We start from the raw sequence: 18,783 nt of genomic DNA, 5'->3' as shown, positions 1-18,783 counted from the left end.
GCTTAAATTTTCTCTGCTGCCAAAGATTTCTCAAAACAACCAGACCCAACCAAACCCTCTCTCTAAGGTCACCATTCACCTTTTCATGGTGGTTTTATGAATATTCACCCAGAGAAGAGCAGAAGCCCCAGAGTAGCCCTAAATTACACAAGTAATTTATGGTCTGTGGAAAGCCCTAAAACTCTAGGTTGGCGACTGTTTAAAGTGTCATGGAGATAAAAAAAAAAAAAAAGAATCAGATAAACTATACCACACTGTGCTGGAAACTGAATATAATCATTCACTTCCCATTCTTCAATGGACTTTCAATGTTGGGATGTCGTTTTTCTCCAGGGACTGCATATACTACTGTGTACTGCAAATACTCATTATAACCTCATAGCAGAAAATACTGTACCCACTAAATACGTAAACATCTGTACTGGGAAGATAGAAAATAGTCTTTTCTTTTACTAAGTGATAGAAAAATAGTCTTCAAAAATACATTGTGAAACTTATGGGTTTATATTAAAGTAGAATTTATATGTACAGTAAGGCAGTATTTCCATTAGCATCCTGCTGTGATTATCTTTGAAATTAAAGTTAGTTTTCTGGGATTTTTGTTTGTTTGTTTGTTTTTTGTTTTTTACCTAACAGAAGACTAGGGGGTTTAATCAATTAACTCATGTGCTGAAATGAAACAGGGAAACATTTTAGAAGACTTTATCACATGAAACTCATTTACCTGTCATGTAAGAAAATTCCATTTTCCAAAACTATATTCTCTAGAGGGTTTTGGATAAGACAAAATTTAGGGGGGGAAACTCAGGCTTAATAAATTCAAACCATTTTAAGAAAAAGTTGGAGGGATCATTTTGGCTTGCATATTGGCAATGTATCACTAAGGTAATAGGAATGGATGTAAACTATTTGTCAGGTGTTTTGGAATGCATTCTTTCTTTAAATGTGTCCAGTTCATCCTAATAAAATGAGAGAGGAGTGCAAAGATCAAGTTAAGGTCAAACAAAGGTCAAGCAAAGGTTTGTTGGTTTTCAAAAGTGGTTTTCATGGCATTTTTCTCTCATACCTGTCATCTTCCTGTGGTAAATGAACGTAACTCTCTCATTTCCTCCTGTCACACACCAAATCCTCTTCCAGAGGATATACCTGTTAGTACTAAATGATGTGCTTTTATTTCATTGAACACATAACTTTATAACTAAGAGCAAAAAGTAAATGTACAAATCACAGGAAGCAAAACAATTTGTTCTGGAATCAGCTGTTGGAGAAAGAGGCAGCTGGTTGAAAATGGAGCATGAAAAGGAGTGAACTGTGGGCTTGTATACTGTCATTCTAACCACACTCTTGAGCATTCTCTAGAAGTGCGTTTCCTGTACTCTGTAGTGTTAACCTGAAAAAAAAGTCACATTTTAACCAATTGTTCCATGAATCAGGCTATCACTGAAAGGAGTGCATAAAACATGTAGGGTCCAGGTAATCCAACCCACCCCTGGGTCCACAGGTGCCTGGTGCAGACGTGAAGGAGGCCAGGTCTTCCTCAGCTTGATTCTGTTGAAGGGATGGTGGAGCCTCCTTGGCTGGTTCTTCAAATGAAGCCAGGTTTTGAGCTTGCGGATCCTGCACTAACACCAGGATGCTGTTATCCATCACCCTTGACACCTTAGCATACTCTTTACTGTTTTCAGAAGTGCTGGCCTTCTCTGTCTGGTTACTGTTCTCTTTCTGTTTTGGGAGCAATGAGAGTGCTCCATCTTTGTTAACTTTGTGAATCTCCACATAATCCAAGGGTTTAACAGAGATAAATGGGGTTTTCTCCCGGGGCAACAGCCATGCTGTGCCTTGGTCAGTCTTGGAATGGCAGCTTTCCACTGCCCTCTCCTCAACTGCTATTTTCTCCCCTCCAGTCTCAACATTTTTTGAAGATCTTGAAGCACATGTGTCTGTTTTGTCCAAAAAAGTGGCTGATGCACCTGCCATGCGCATGGCCAGCTTACACACATCAGCAATGTTGTGGTAAGAAGATCGGGGGCTGGGATGGCTGGGGGGCTGTGGTAAAGGCCATGTTGAAGATTTGGATCCATTGGCAGGGAAAGAGGGGATTTTGCCTTCCAAGCTTGTGCTCTTGGGGTCCCAAGTGCGGGTAATACTTGTTTGGGGATTCTCTGGTTTCTCGATGTCCTCAGGAGTGTTCAATGTGGAGGGATTTGCCCGCGCTTCCTCACACTTTTTAGACAAAAGGGAAGGGCTGTCACAGCTGCCCCGGCCAGAGTCATTGTCTGGGTCTAGGGGTGTGGGCTTCCTATCTTGACCCGGGTGTTCCTTTGAATGGGCTGGCATCAGCTGCTGATCCTCATTGTCATCCACTTCTAAAAACTCCACCAGTAAGTCCTCACAGTCAGAAGTGGGAGGGAAATCTTGGCACCCCAGGGCGCTCAGCAGTTCTTCAGACTTGCCCTTCTATTCAAACACAGATACAAGGAGAGATGGCTGTTAGCTCCCTGACATCCCACGTCGGCATCACAGCTAAGCCAGTGGTCATGACTATGGGCAAGTGGGACATGCTAATGGCCTAGCAGAATTTCCTGAACGTTTGTGTGCCAGGCTCTTTATAATCACTTCCTGGATTACTACTCACCTCATAGTTTTCTTTCAGTCAACTCATGATTTTAACCTAGTCTCTCTCTAAGCAATAATGATTATGAGTTTAACTGACAAATAGTAAATGCACAAATAATAAACACATACTTAACAAATAAGAGGTTTGTGAAACATGAAATCCACAGTGCTCATGTGTGGATTCGGTGTTTTGGGACCCATTTGCCCTGAGATCTGGTGGCTGGCCTCCTAACCAAGCCCACCACCTTCTGGAGTCTGGCAGTGGGAAGTAGACTCTGCTCTCTCCTTGCTGTTCCAGTTTCCTCCCTCTCCTCCTTTCTGTTCTCCTCCTTCTCCCTTCCCTCTTCCTCTGGCATCCTTTTCTTTCCCACTCTTCTTCCTGATCCCTTGACTTAGATCAGGTACTGGCACCCAAATCTTGGCTCTATCACTTATTAAAGGTATTGACTTTGGATGAGCTGCTCTATGGTCCTCACTTTCTCCATCTGTAAAATGGAAATAATAGTACGCATCTGGGAGTTCTTTTGAAGATTAGGGTAATGTGATTAAGAAAATGAAAAAAAAAATTATAACCCAAACAGTAGTTATTTTATTATTACATTTCTGTGACTATAAGGTCAAATTTCAAGTTAGACAGCAGTTAATTTACTTAGTTGAGACATTCATGCTGGTTCTATGAAGGTCGGTACTAGAGACTAGATAGTGGGGTAAGAGCACTGGACCAGGAGCCCAAATTCTGGGGCTCTAATCCCTACTCTGATATTTGCAATCAAACTGAGTATAGTCAAGTCAAATTCTCTGGGACTCATTTTTCACATTCTTGCATTGCTGGTCTCACAGTGGCTAGGTCAAGTGATGATAATGCAGTTCATTGCTTTCAGATACAACAGTGTTAAGACTGAGTCCAGCTAAAACTATATATTTCAATCTGGACAGAAGTTTAAAATGTTATAACCCTTCTTTTTATTCAAAACACTTCAAATTAATTCCCCCTTGAATCAGCCTTGGTGGGCCCTGACAAACACAAGCCCACTGTACTGATCCAGTTTTGACTGAGTGCTCTCAAAGTGAGCAACAGTTGCAACAGGATATTGCAATTATGTGAAGAACATGTGAGTGAAAACATTAACCAACGTGTGACAAAGGAGGTGGTGGTGGGTCCCTGTTTTGTATTAATTAAAACATTTACCCTCTTTCTTAACTGATTAGTTGTATAAAATGTTTATTTCTGTGCTTATAAACATACCTGGTAGATCTAGTGCGTATTATGATGTGTTTGCATGTTTTCTTGGCTTTCTCTCCCAACGGTAAGTACTCTCATGCTTCCACCCAGCTTTTTGTAAACATACTTGCTGAAGAGGAGGGACACGCGGGGCAGGGACTGAGCTGACCAGGCGGAACTGATGGGAATTGTGTGTGCATGCGTAAAGGTAATCATTGCGCAGCAGTGAGTCACACTACATTCTCCACTTCGGCCACTTACCTCGAGCAGATGAGTATCAAATCCTTTTATTTTTGGCCCAGGAACTGGTGGAAGGATACAGGTCACCATGCTATAAAATAATTTGTGGAAAAGAATAGATGACTCACCTTCTCACTTTGCGATCTTTGTAAGATTAGTATTCTCTCCAAATAGCTGCTATACACACTACAGTAGATAGGAGTTAGACTTCTGAGGCTCCATGAGACTAACAATCAATGGTGAAGGCCTACATCTTAAGGGCCTACATCATAATTAGCTCTGGCTAATAGAGGACTCTGATTCTGAAATTAGGGGATTACTTGAACTGCTTGCTTTTCTTGATTTTAGCTGCTTTTAGAAGATTTTTACTATTTCATAACTGGGAGCCTCAGTTTGATGGTAAGAAATAGATTCCAGGTTCAAAGGAATCTATTCTGCTACTTTTGCTAGCACCGATAAAAGATTTTTTATGGGTGAACACACTGCAGCTAATGGCTTAAATGAAGTGCTTGAATTATCTGTAGGTTTCTACCACTTTTGTATGATATTTTTTGCCGCAATCCCTGACAACCATCATTGGGAGGAGGGTTGATAGACAGTAAAGTACCTATGGCCTTTCAAAGCCACTGCCACGACCATAATCAGACAGATGACAGCGGAAAGAACAGCCACAAAGATCCACACAATGGTATCTTTCATGGTGACATCTAAAAAAGCAAACAGTCAGAAAGCTTTGATCACATCAAAGCATTATTAAAAACAAACAAACAAAACTAGTAAGCAAAAGTATTGAACAAGAGTCCCCCCTCCTTACCTACACCTCTTTTGATTTGAAATGCAATCCAAATAGAGTAGCATCAATGACAGGCTTAATTTTTATTAGTAAATTTTAATGTTGCATATATTTTACAGTACTCCATAAATTTCAAATTCCTGATCCTTAAAGAGGAAATTCAAGGTCACATGATCTGTTGCAATAATAATAAAGGCCATCACTTATTAAGTTCTTACTAAAGCCATCCATGGTGTTAAGCTCTTTACATACATTGTCTTGTATGTAAAGATGAGGACACGGAGGCTCAAAGAGTGATTTCCCCATGAGCTTGTCAACTATAAAGTTGTAGTTGGGATTTCAACTCAGGCCTTCTTCTTCTAGACCTGTGCTTTTATTTATTTAATAGAAGCCAGGCCTGAATGAGATGCATGTGTGAATCAGTGTTCTTTCCAGTATGCCAAGCCAAAGCAAGCCCTGATACTTTGGCCAGGCAAGTTGTCAGAAGAGGTAGGCTTTGTCATGTGGTTCTGGGAAAGAGTCTAACCTCACTGAGCTTCAGTTCTCTCACTTTTAAGTCCTGATGGTAATCCTATCCTCTCTGAATACCTGAGAGGGTTGGAAGGGCCAAAGACCTTATAAACCATAGCACACTTTGGAAATGCAAGATTAATAATTCTGTTGTGGAGCCCAAACCGCCATGTTTAATGGCACTCAGAATTGAGCGCCTCTTGCATACTGTACCTTCGCATGGAGACCAAGATGTAATTGACCTCACAGACTGAAAATTGGTTCATGCCTTTGAGATGGCATGCTATTTTACAAACTTGGGGACAACTAGATGATGACCTTGACAAAATTATAGGGATAGAGTAGATGGGGAGGGCAGAATGACTAACCATCAAGTCCTCTGAGACATGCCAAACCTATCTTTGCAGCCTTATCCTAGAAACTAGCCTTCACTGACAGTGAGCCAAGGCACAGTGCTACACTTCCAACTGTCTTTGTATTGGATGGAGAGATGATAAATCCACCTCTACATATTTTGCTGGCTAAGGCTTAACATAGTTTTTCTGTGAGTAGTCACTACATACAAATTTACTAAGTTCATTCTGTTTTCAAAATATTTTGGAGGAGAGGCACCTGGGTGGCTCAGTCAGTTAAGCATCCGACTCTTGATTTCAGCTCAGGTCGTGATCTTGCGGTTCGTGAGTTTGAGCCCCACATGGGGTTCTATGCTGACAGTGTAGAGCCAGCTTGAGATTCTCTCTCTCTCTCTCTCTCTCTCTCTGCCCCTCTCCTACTTGTGCGCATGTGTGCTCTCTCTCTTTCTCTCTCAAAATAAATAAATAAACATTAAAAAAATACTTTGGAGTATATGCAAAAGGGAGCCAAGACACTCACCATTAGGTATCTGGATGGAGTTCTCTGGGCTCCACTCACTCCAGAATCCATGGTCCGGCTTGCAGCGAACCTGGACAAGGTACTTTTGTCCTGGATATAAGCTAAGTACCTTAAACTGAGTCTGCTGCCCAGCAAAATGAGTCTAAGAGAAACAAGGAAGACAGAAGTCACTCTAACTTGTGTTATGTTTCTTCATAGACTTTCCCCCTAGATAATAAACTATTGGAGAACTGAGGCCAACGAATTAGATTTTGTAGAGAAATCTCTGTTCTCACCATTCCACCCTCTTAGCCCATCCTTTCCTCCTCACATTCCTCACACAAAAAGTAATGGGTTTTCTGTCTCCATTTGAAACTCTGTCAGAAAGGCAAATATTCTGCTTCCTATCCTCTACCCCCTTCTAAATTCTACTTTATAGAAGACAACCAGTTAGTAAGATTGGAAAATTGTTATTTTGTTAACCCTAATGACTTTATTGATTCAAGGACCACCAACTGGTGTAAAATCACTAGGTGAAAGAGAACTGGGCCATAAGTACATTGAAACAATGGTGTACAAATGAACCATAACTTTACAATCAAGGGATCAGGTTGTCACCTCTGTAATCCCAGAGTCAGTTTTAGCATCAGGTACAGTGGGTTGATCAGATGATTTCCATCTTCTCGTATGATGCAATATGAAGCAAATAATATCACCTCTGAAGTTCTCTTGCCGAAAATTGTTCAACCTGAATCTAATCACATTTTTAGATCTAATTGTCTGGTTACAGGAAATACAGGGGCAGAGAAATTAGCTTAATGACCTTACAGAGAACTCATCAGACAAATGCAGCAGGTGGGACATTCTATGGGACAAGTAGCCCAGTCTCCTAAGCATGTTGAGACCAAAGGGATATAACAACCAGCTACAATGTCTGGTCTTGGAGTGGACTATGGTCTGGACAAACTAGCTGCTAAAGACATATTTTGAAGCAATTGGGGGAATTAAAATATGGACTGGATAGTAAATGATATTAAGGAATTTTAATTAATTTTCCATGTGTGATCCTATTATTTTGGCTATGTTTGGAAATGTTCCCTTTTAAAAATTTTATAATTGCTAATGGGTTTGGAGTATTTTTTTTAAGTTTAAGCATAATTGACATACAGCGTTATATTAGTTTCAGGTGTCCAGTATAATGATTCAATCATTCTATACATTAGTCAATGCTCATCACAATAAGTGTATTCTTAATCCCCTCTATCTAACCATGTCCCACCCACCTCCCCTCTGGCAACCACCGGTTTGTTCTCTGTAGTTAAGAGTCTGGTGTTTTGTTTGTCTATTTTATTTTCATTCATTTGTTCCTTAAATTCCACATATGAGTGAAATCAGATGTTCCCTTTTTAAAAGATATATATGCAAAAATATTAAAATGCCTATAATTTACAGTATTATTCCTTCACACGGAAATATTTAAAAGTGAATAAAAATACCATTGACCATGGACTTGTTACACTGAGATTTTTTTCCTCCTACTTAATGCCATGTACATACACTCACAAGTGTCATAATCTAAGACATCCTGAGGGAAGTGGGTTGCAGATCTGGTGGAAGAGGATGTTCAGTGCAAGGAACTAGCCTTGAAGATCTTTTAAGATAGACCCCCATCAATCCCAGTGGAGGGGAGAAGGCCCTTCCACATCTGGGTAAGTCACATTAGCAGTAAGAGGGCAACATGGTTACCCATAAGAAGGAAGAATGATCTGTTCTCAGCTGGGAGGGCTTCGTCTTTGCGAACAACCTGGTTCCTTCCAAAAGCTTCTAGTTGACTCACCTCCCACTCAGTTGCTTTCTCGGGTTTTAATCGAATTTCGTACTGCAGTGTGAGCCAACCAGATCTTACATCAACCAGGGTGGGGGGGAACCATTTCATCCACAGGTATGGTTTTTTGTCTTCTGGCTGTTTTAATTCCAAAGTCAGGTTCACAGGAGGGTCTGGTTCAACTGCAGATGTGAAAGAAACTACATATTTAGTAAAAGTGGTATTTGAACACAGAACTATATGACTTAGGGGCAGAATTCTCTACTAGTTCACTCCATCATGGTGACGAGATTCTTTGCATTTGATCTCAGGTGTTGGTCAGCAGAACTAGGGTTTACATCTTGAAACAAGCAAGATGTAAAATTTAAGGAGACACAAATGACCAACAAGCACAGGAATGATGCTCAAAAGTCATTGGGAAATGCAAACTCAAACCACAATGAGAGAGCAGTTGATACCTGCTAGAATGGCTAAAATTCAAAAACTGGAAAACAACAAGTGTTGGGAAGAACACTGGAGAAATTAGAACTTTCATATGTTGCTGACGGGATTGTAAAATGGTATAGCCATTGTATAAAGAAGTCTAGAAGTTACTTAGAAACTTAAATATAGTATTGCTATGTCATCAGTTTTCCTCCTAGGTATATACTCAAGAGAAATGAAAGCAGGTGCTCAAACAAAAATTTGTACCTCAGTGTTCATAGTACATGACTCATAGCAGTCAGTAGGTGGAAACAACTCAAATGTCCATCAACTGATGAATGGGTAAATAATATCCACATAATGGAAGACTCTTCCACCATAAGAGGGAAGGAAGTACTGATATATGTTAGAGCATAGATGAATCTTGAAAACATTAGGCTAAGTGAAAGAAGCCAGACACAAAAGGCCACATACTATATGATTCCATATATTTGAAATATTCAGAATAGGCAAATCTATAGGGACAGAAAGCAGATGAGTTGCTGCTCTAGAGCTGGGGTAGAGTGGGAAATCCAGAGTAACTGGTTAATGGGTATGAAGTTTCCATCTGGAGTAGTGAAAGTATTCTGGAACCAGATAGTGATGGTGGTTGCAGAACATTGTGAATGAACTAACAACACTGGATTTCACATTTCAAAATGAGTAAAAAGGTGAGTTTTGTATTATGTCTTAAAAAATTAAGGAGGCACTTACTCTGAAGTTCCTTTAAGTACAGACCTGTGAGTCCCTCCTTAAGAGTGCCGTGCCTTGGATACCAGCTTGTCTTACCCTAATCTCGGTCTTGCTGGTCAGTAATATTTTCTCTATTCATTTATCGCCCCCTCAAATAATTCTCCATGCAAGATTTGGGATGTGAGTGTAACTATAGTGTATTTGGCATTATAATCTACAGTTGCCTAAAAAAGTGAACTCTGGAAAACTTGCCACCAATCCTAATGCTTATTTGTCACTAAGTAAATACCTAAGAAAGACAATTTTATGTGCACTTACTAAACAAACATCTTCTACATAGGTTTTAAGCTAAACATAATATTGAGAAATGCCTCTGATCAAAAACTATTTGTACCAAATTGCCAGCAAAATGTTTAGGATGAATCCCAACATATATATATTTTGGACCAGATCCTTCTTTGTTGGCCGTGGGGTGTGCGTGCTGTACTGAGCACTGTAGGATGCTTAGCCTTCGCAGCATTTCTGGCCTCTACCCATTAAACATTAGTAATCCCCCCAACCCTCCTCTCCAGGTTGCAGTAGTTGGAGCTGTTTTCTGTCATTGCTAACTATCCTGAGGGAGGCAACATAGCCCCCAGATGATAATCACTCCTTTCAAGGGTCTTCAACATCGCTAAGTATTATGCAATGGCAGTAACAAGATCACCACCAACAAAATCTATTTCTGAGAGATTATCTGCCAATATTGTCATTCTGTACTGCAGGTGGTCACTGGATGAGACTCCAGCTGATAGAAAATGTACTGCAGTTCACACTGATTTTTAAATTTAACTTTTATGGCCTGTCACCAACACTGTATGTTGTAGGGTCGTAGGAGAGTTCCATAAACCCTCCTTTTGTTATTCTGGAAAATATGGCCCAACACTTTTTTCACCACAGTATTTGTTTTCTGGAGTCCATGTGAAATCAATGCCCTTCTTGATTTCATTTTTTAAAAGGTACTACTCTTTAGTGATTCCATTTTTTTTTAATGTTTTATTTATTTCTAGGAGAGAGAGAGAGAGACAGCATGAGCAGAGGAGGGTCAGGGAGAGAGGGAGTCACAGACTGAAGCAGGCTCCAGGCTCTGAGCCGGCAGTCAGCACAGAGCCCGACGCGGGGCTCGAACCCACGAACCGCGAGATCATGACCTAAGCGAAAGTCAGACGCTTAACCGACTAAGCCACCCAGGCGCCCCAGTGATTCCATTTTTTGTGAATACTCTCATTATAGCAATTGCTCATTCCAGAACTTCTTTTGTTTTTGCTGTTTTGCCCTCAAATGTTAAAAATGTAAGAAAAAGCTCATGACAAAGGAATCGTTTGGCATTTAGCATCTTAAAGGCTTCATATCTCAAGTAATTTATAGGACTAGAATTTATTTTATTCCTACTTGCCACTGGGGTTGCCTTTCTGAGTTTCTTAAATTAAGATCAAATTCAGTTCCCATCCCCATGCTCATTCCAATGATTTGCTGCAGGAAGAAAATATTCAAGTGTGTACTGGTTGGTGTTGGAAGCTTTTCTGGATTTTAAGGATAAGCCACTGATACGATACCAATGGGATGATATGGAAGTGAACACTTGAGGATCCTGATCTGATTTTCCTTATTGAGTGGTGGTAGGCAAATCAGGAAGACTTGGGTGGCCATGAGCCTAATTAGCTATTCCCTAGATTATTACCCAAGCTGAGGGCTGAACTCAGGCCTGGCCAAGCCATCTCTTGTCCTAAGATTCCCTTTGTCTCCCTTGCTGAACCATCCGGGCCCCTACAGTTATGCCTATTTGTTCTGTAGCTCACTGCTGATCATGCAAAGCAAGAAGCAGCTCTCAGGTTGGCTTTGTTTTACATCGCTAATGACTTCTCCAAACATTGTACCTGTGATCTTGGCCTTCAGACTGCTATTCAAGTATTTGCTTCCCAAATTATTTATTTTTGAAATAATAGCTCCAGTTGCTAAGTGCATGTATATTGAGAATTAAATCTGGGGCAAGTAAGTTGGAGCAATTCCTTGAATACAGAAGCAGATGAACACCCTCTAAGAGCTGCTCTTCTATGGTGTAGCTCTGTCCTCCTCTGAGAGGGAAAAAATAAGAGAAGGGGACATTGGTTGCAGGAGAAGGACTGTAGGGAAGGAGTGAAAACGGAAGCATAAATAGAACATTCCTTCTGGATGCAAGAGGATGGGAAGAAGGGTCAAGAGAAAGCACAGAAACGCAAGGATCCCAAGTGCCAGTTCTACTGCCATGAATGACTTGATTAAAATTGGTTTGAAAAACTCAGTTGAGAAGGATATTGTAAAATTTCACATCTTTATTTTGCAGGATGCATTCAAAAACCAAGAAGACGCAAACTGAGTCTGACTACTGGTAAATCCACAACGGAGTCACAAATTCCTTACCTGTCACCCTCCTCCTTACCTATGTAAGTCACGTCCACATAACGTGGATCCGAGGAAGTGCTTCCCATCTGGTTTGTGGCATTTATTGTGATGATGTACATTGTCCATATGGAGGTATGCTTCTTGCTGAAGTAACAGGAATTGGGGCCACTGGTTATGTAGTCTGGACATTCATGCGTGAGCGTCTCTCTGCAATGAGTGATATATTAGTGGTGAATAAGAAAGTCATAAAAAGTTTAGTCTTTTTTCTGAATAGATCATGAACACTGACTTTTGGGGCTCAGATGTTCCAATGAGAACACCAGAGCTAAGGAAGGGCTCCCCCAACATCTGTGTCCCGCTCATGGCAGCTGGGAGTGAGACAGGAAAGAGGGCACTGGGGATGGTGGTACAAGGGCTACATCAGTTCCTCAGTGACCCTGCTTCGCATCAACACTTCTCTTTGGTAGGTTTTTGTGGGCTTTGTGATTTGTGCCCCCTGCCAATAAACACTTGAACTTTCTTTTTTTGTTTTTAATTTTATGTTTATTTACTATTAAGACAGAGAGACACAGAGCATGAGTGGGGGAGGGACAGAGAGAGGGAGACATAGAATCCAAAGCAGGTTCCAGGCTCTGAGCTATCAGTACAGACGCAGGGCTGGAACTCATGAACTGTGAGATCATGACCTCAGCCAAAGTCAGACATTTAACCGACTGAGCCACCCAGGTGCCCCAACACTTGACATTTCAATGGCCAAGGCACCACCTTACTCAGGGAATTGCTATTGGGCGATCTCAGGAAATAGGACTTTCCCCTTGACACACACCCCAGGGTATTTATTCCACATAGATGTTGAGTTACATTTTATTAAAAAAGGATGAAAGAGGGATAAAAATTGATGTCAGTCTATTTCAGATTGCACCAAGTCAGCAACAGAGGAAGGTGACTCAGTAAGGAGATATTTCAGGACAAGGGGCTCACTGGGCTGCTCACATTTAGACTTCACAACCTCAATGCAAGACACATCACAAGGTGTGAAGGCATATTTGGTTTTGGTCACCATGTGAGTTCCTGAAATCTATTTACATCATACTCCTTTGGGCCCCAGAAGGGATGACAGATTTGTGTGCAACAAAGTGCAGTCCTTGGGATGTGGGCCAGCTGTTGCAACCACAGGGATACAGCCCTCCTGGGATTTCCAGAAAGGTTTCATGATGAGTAAAACAATATCTTGCCCTGGAGATGACCTTGTTCAGCCCTCACTGCAACCTTAGCTCCAAATATGCCCTGTGGAAGATCGTGGATCCTGGATCGGCAAACGCTAAGGAAAAATCCTTACCTTCCTTTGCTTCAAGGGCTCTTTAGTTTCTTGGTCACGAAAGAAGTTAGAAAATCTAATGTTACCATAGTTAAGGATTACATGATAATCCGCTTATACAAATTACACTAAGCACAAGGTTTACAGATAAGCACCTAAAATTAATTAGCATTTAGGAAAGATTCATATGTGACTTCAGGGTACAGCCTAAGCTTCGGAGAGGCAGTGGAACAATGCTGTGTGGTATTTCTGGGGTGGTGAAGGAGCTTATGCACATCAAGGGAGCTCTTGAAGGTCTGTAACAGGAGAATGTGAACACGAAAAATAGGTTCTTTACCCTAGGGGTAGCAGCCTTATTACTGTCAATCCAGGGAAGTGTGGTAATTCTAACTCAGAGCCAGTGTTCTTTGCACCAGGAGACTGAAAGCAGTCATGTGGGTTTGACAGGACAGAAGAAAACTTACCCTTCCTTGTGGTAAGTCAGTGTGTAATTGGTAGGAAGTCCTCCATCTTCCCCAGGCTTCCACCAGCAGGTGAACGTCTCCTTTTCAGGAGAACGACATTTAAAGATCTCAGGTTTCCCAGGAGGTGATTGTCCTAGAAAAAGCCAGAAGCCTCTGAAGTAAAGATGAGGGTGCATTCAACCATTTGACCATCCTGCTGGTGACTGAAGCAGACTCGTGGGAGCAGCCCAGGGATGAGGTCTTGGGGTGAGCAGGACTAGAGGTGGGCTGCTCAGAAATGCCAAAGCGTCAGATCCAGCAACATTCCTCTGTGGGCTGTCCAGATGTTGGTGGGACTGAGAGAGCTGTGTGTGTGTGTGTGTGTGTGTGTGTGTGTGTGTGCGCGCCCGTGCCCTGTGAGGCAAGAAATGACAACTAACTAGGATCGATGACTAACTACAAAATCCCAACAAAGAATGAACATCAAGAATGAGTGGATACATGTGAACTGAAGAGGATGTGGCCCTTCCTCAATCCCACAGTCTATGAAACTGACACCATCTCACAGTAGAAGGGCGACTGTGAAAAGAATTCTCCCCCAGGCACCAGCCTCCTGGGGACCCTCTGCTGAAACCGAGCTCTCCGCCACGTCTCCATCTGCTCACAAATCTCCATCTTTCTGCCATTCCCACACAATTGACTCAGTCTGTGACCTTCATTTTTCTTTGATTCCATTTGGCTTTGACCTCTGACCCAGTCTCACCCTCTTTCTCCTCATTTTCCCACCTCTATTTCCAAATTTTGTGTTTAGTCCCTTTTGTCTTATATTCTCCACACCCCCCCCCTTTGGGTCTTTTTGTGGTGAATGGCAAAAAGCTTCTTTGTGGTTCTATGGCTCTTTTGGGGACGGGGGTCATGGTAAGAAGTGAGGAAGGGGATGGCTGCCCTCCTGGTCACCAGCTACCATTATTATACAAGAGTTGCATCTAATCCCGGTTGGAAGCTAGAAGGTCTGAATGAGGTGATGTGGAAAACACAATGTCAAGAGGATGGGTTTTTTTAGTTGCTTAATCCCCAAAGATCTCGGTGAGCTGGCCCCTCTCCTCTTCCTTATGTGTCAGGTCTAAAGAGGGAAAGAGTGGCCCTGGGAGTTTGTCCTGTGCTGCTGGGCCAGGCCCCCCACGGTGCCCATCCACAGAACCCCAGCTGACTCTCCTTTTCACCAAGCTGGATGCTCCAGAGCTTAGTTGAGAAAGTCAGCAGCAGAGAGGAGAGCTTTCAAAAGGTGTCGGTCTCAGCAACTCGGGGGTCGGGGTGGGGAGAGTGTTCTCTCTGCTTTCTCTCACACTTGTCTCCCTGCCCCTCCTGCTGGCTCCCAGGCCAGAACTTGTTGCTGAGCACCAGCCCTGAAAGGGCAAGTTGGAGGAGGACATGCACGGGAAGAAGGGGTACGAGGCAAAACTACCCAGAAAGAAGAATTTCATGGAATGATATGACGCAGTGCACAGACTGGGGCAGAGGACACTGGGCTAATCATGTCAGCAGGAGCTGAGCTACTTTCTGGCTCCCAGCCCCCCTGAAAACCATCAAAGAATTACAGAAAACCTCGCAACTCTGTGCAAGCCAGCCTGGGGTTAGGTCTGCCAATATTTGTAACATCGTTCGAAGAGAAAATTTCTTCAAGATAACCTCACAGGTTGAAGCAATTTGTTTGCAGTGTTTTGTTATGGCTTCCCGTGAAAGACTGTGTGGGGTAGANTCAATAATTAAAAAGCCAGTTAAGGCAACTGGTGATTATTTGAGTACTTAAAGTTTCCCCATGGATTATACTGATATCTACAGTTTTTTTTTCTCTCTCTGGAAGCTTATCTCTTTTACATTTCACTGGTTATTCATAGTACTTCTAGGAAACTCAAGAGAGGCGAGCACAGTTGTGAAATTACAAGTAGTCAAATGTTCCTTTCATTCACTTAAGCAGAAACAGTGAAAATCAATGGACTGTCTCACGATCCTTATAAAGTGCACACCAAGGGTCAACCACATAGGCACCATACACACAGGCACACACAACTATGCACATAGAGCCCACCTCACAAACACACACACGTACACCACCCCCTACCCCCAGACATATATGCAGATGCATACTCAGAGAATACAGGCAGGTACACACATGGAAATACACATGTTCATGGGGGCAAACACAGATGCATACTTACATTGGTATACACATAGAAGCATTTGCAATCAGGTACACATAGAGAAGTTAATACACAGCAGTATATACAAAAGTATCCACACCCAAAGATACAGAGGTAGCTGCACTAAAACGTACCTAACCAGCATGCTCGCTCTAGCCGTGAACTCCATTTCTGCCATCAGCACAGACAACAGAGTTGGCTATACGTTTCCCACCATGTAACAGCAATCTCTGTTTTTTTTACACTTTTTCAAACATTTTCATATGTATTACTTCGTCTGAGGTGGAGGGATCATCATTATCCTCACTTTGAAAATGTGGAAACCCAGAGAGATCGGGTGATTGGCTCAAGGTTCCATCTATAGCTAGTAGTAGCTGACAGAAGCCGGACCAAGACTCTGGTCTTGTTCATACAGAAGCTTTACTGCATTCCCAGGGTGAGGACGGAGGGCACAGCATAAGGAAATGGTTTCGCATTCAATGCATTACTTCCTTGGCATTAATTTCTGCATTAATTTCAATGCCAAAAATATTGCAAATAATTTGGTAGCAGCAAATCACCTTTTCATTCCTTGTAACTGCAGTACCAGAGGACTATATGGACTCTCCGCCCTCTCAAGAAACACCCCAGGGAATTAAAGAGAGCAGGGCAGTCTCTTACTTACCATTCAGGAGACTGGTGTCGAGAAACAGTAGCAAAACGAAAATTGTGGATGCTACACTTTCCTTCATTTTGGCTCCTTCTCTTTCCACAGGAAATGTATCAGACTTTCACTGAAAGAAAAGGCACCAGGCAACTTTTTGTGAAATAAAAGTCTGGTCAGGCACATGCACCACTTTATTCTGGGTGTTTGTAACTGATTCTTGCTCCTTGACTAATGTGAATGACATGTAGGAAAATGTAACATGGTTGGATGGCTTGGTTCATAAGCATAGACGCAGACATGCTAAGAAAAATTCTACCACCAGAGGTCACCAGAGGACAATGTTCAGGGGCAGCTGCTTGGCAGCCTCTTTACACACAATGAAACATTGTTCTTTCCACTCTTGGGTCACCTAACAATACCACCAGGTTTATGTGACACAGATTGCATGCCCCACAAGAGAACCATTCTTGGAGGGCTTTGCTCCATCAGCCAGAAAGAAGCCAGGCTGAAAATTCCGTACACTCAGTAAGTACCCTCAGTACGACTTCAACCTGCCTTCACTGATGCCAAGTTAGGGGGACTTACTCTGAAGGTGAGGCTGACTAAGAAGTCCGCTGGGCTATGGGCATAACTGAGAACCATCCAGTGAACTCCAGTGAACCTCCATGTGCTTTCTTTCTCTTTCAAGAAATGACAAATCCCTGTAATAATTCAAGTCCCTTGGTTTTGGAGTATTCAGTAAATTTTGAACCCACAGGGGTTGAGAGTTTTGAGAAATTTATTGTTAATATTATTTTTACCCTTGGAACAAATTTCAAAGCCTCCTGATGTCCTTCTCCGAAAAAAGTATTTTTAAGGACATTCGAAAAAGGCTCATTCGTTTTGTTGGAACTCCAAAAAACTCGTAGAAAACAACGGATTTGATGAAGTAAATGTAAATTCTTGGAAACACATGGTATATATTTTATTTTAAAATTTAAGATTTTTTAAGTTATAATCAAGGGAAGAACATGCAGAGGCACGGCTCCCTGTCTTGAGACATCTGAAATGTTTGGGTGTTGTTTGAGGAGCCCGGGAAAGACCACTTCCCTCACCTCTCTGGCCCAAGTGAGGCTTCTCCATGTACCAGCTGGATACCAACTAAGGGACAACTTCTAGAAGGCTTTCTCCACCTGATACCACTCTCTGTGAGGCACACTGGGAAATAGAAACGTTAGTGACAACAGGGATTTGAGTACCTAGGCGCCATAAAGTAACCCTCTTATATTAGGGTTCTTGGTTTAGTAATGACTCCTGTGAGGCAGCTGTGAGGCAGCCAGTAAGTCATTCTTTGGGGATCTTCCAGTTGCTCTTCAGGATTCCTTCCAAATGCCTCCTCCTTCCCAGGTTGCACATTCTAAACCATCTGCCCCATCCAACCTCTCGGATCACTCAGTTAATTAATAAACGTAAAAAATATTTATTTATTTTCAAAGAGAGAAAGAGAGAGCACACAGACAGAGAGACAGTGGGGGAGGGGCAGAGAGAGAGAGAGAGAGAGAGAGAGAATCCCAAGCAGGCTCCAGGCTGTCAGTGCAGAGCCCCAAGCAGTGCTGGATCCCACAAACCGTGAGATCATGACCTGAGCCGAAATTAAGTGTCTGAGGGTCATACACTCAACGGACTGAACCACCCAGGTGCCCCCTTGGGTCATTTCATTTGAATCAAGAGATTAGAGGCTTATCATGGGAATAATCATGCCTACTATGTCTGGAGCACAGGCCCTGTACTAAGTGTCCTAATCACTTGCATTTCATTTAGCCCTCACAATAGCCCCTTGAGTGGCACAGACTATTATCTCCTCCTTTTTAAAAAAAATTTTTTTAATGTTTTTTCTTAAATTTATTTCTGACAGAGATAGAGACAGCATGAGCAGGGGAAGGTAAGAGAGAGAGGGAAACACAGAATTTGAAACTAGCCATCAGCACAGAGCCCGAAGCAGGGCTCGAACCCACGAACCATGTGATCATGTCCTAAGCCGAAGTTGGACGCCCAACCGCCTGAGCCTCCCAGGCGCCCCTATTATCTCCCCTTTTAACAGGTGAAGTTATTGAAGTACAGAGGGGAGGTAATAAATTATCAGTCACATGCCACTGGGAGAGAGAAATGTAGTAAATCTGAGAGCCTCTGGGAATCAGCTTGATGTGCAGAGAGTCTGTGATGGACAGTGCAGTAATTCTTGCTTGTATGGCGGGGAGAGTGGTGACAGAGTAAGGGGACTGAGTGAGCCGCACGCCAGGCTCCCAGCAGGCTCGGAGCAGGGACAGCCAGACTGGGGGCCTACTTGTGCTCTCTCAATACTTTGCTCTCACAAACCCAGCTTTAATAGCTCCATATAGCCCTGGAAGAGTTCTTCTGTCTTGGAGATCTGATGATCTCATCCTGGCCTGGGGATGGGATTTGGCCCACTGGCTGAAGAAGTTCTAGAATATCCTTTTATTGAGACGTCTGTGCTCTTTTGGGCATTGCTAAAATGCTTGAGATCAACATGCTATAAGTCAC

At 42.4% G+C, this 18,783-nt stretch overlaps 1 protein-coding gene across 2 annotated transcripts in view; it reads right to left on the bottom strand.

The window, feature by feature from the left end:
• Positions 1 to 239: 239 nt before the first annotated feature.
• The window catches only part of PRLR (prolactin receptor), a 46,051-nt gene continuing 27,507 nt past the window's right edge, over positions 240 to 18,783 (bottom strand). Inside the window, exons 2-10 of one of the 2 annotated variants that reach the window (XM_077755792.1) lie at positions 16,261 to 16,369; positions 13,417 to 13,549; positions 11,672 to 11,841; positions 8,071 to 8,240; positions 6,255 to 6,396; positions 4,686 to 4,785; positions 4,100 to 4,169; positions 1,488 to 2,457; positions 240 to 1,390 (exon numbers count right to left, since the gene is read on the bottom strand). In XM_077755792.1, coding sequence (XP_077611918.1) covers positions 1,386 to 1,390; positions 1,488 to 2,457; positions 4,100 to 4,169; positions 4,686 to 4,785; positions 6,255 to 6,396; positions 8,071 to 8,240; positions 11,672 to 11,841; positions 13,417 to 13,549; positions 16,261 to 16,327 — 1,827 coding nt within the window. In that variant the 5' untranslated portion in view covers positions 16,328 to 16,369 and the 3' untranslated portion in view covers positions 240 to 1,385. Of the gene's footprint in view, positions 2,458 to 4,099; positions 4,170 to 4,685; positions 4,786 to 6,254; positions 6,397 to 8,070; positions 8,241 to 11,671; positions 11,842 to 13,416; positions 13,550 to 16,260; positions 16,370 to 18,783 lie in introns of both variants that reach the window. The other variant, XM_077755791.1, reaches the window with a different exon arrangement.

This window comes from Crocuta crocuta, unplaced genomic scaffold (genome assembly GCF_008692635.1).
Source record: "Crocuta crocuta isolate KB4526 unplaced genomic scaffold, BGI_CrCroc_1.0 scaffold222, whole genome shotgun sequence".
In the NCBI taxonomy this organism is placed as follows: Eukaryota; Metazoa; Chordata; class Mammalia; order Carnivora; family Hyaenidae; genus Crocuta; species Crocuta crocuta.
This window is presented reverse-complemented; position numbering and strand designations above follow the sequence as displayed.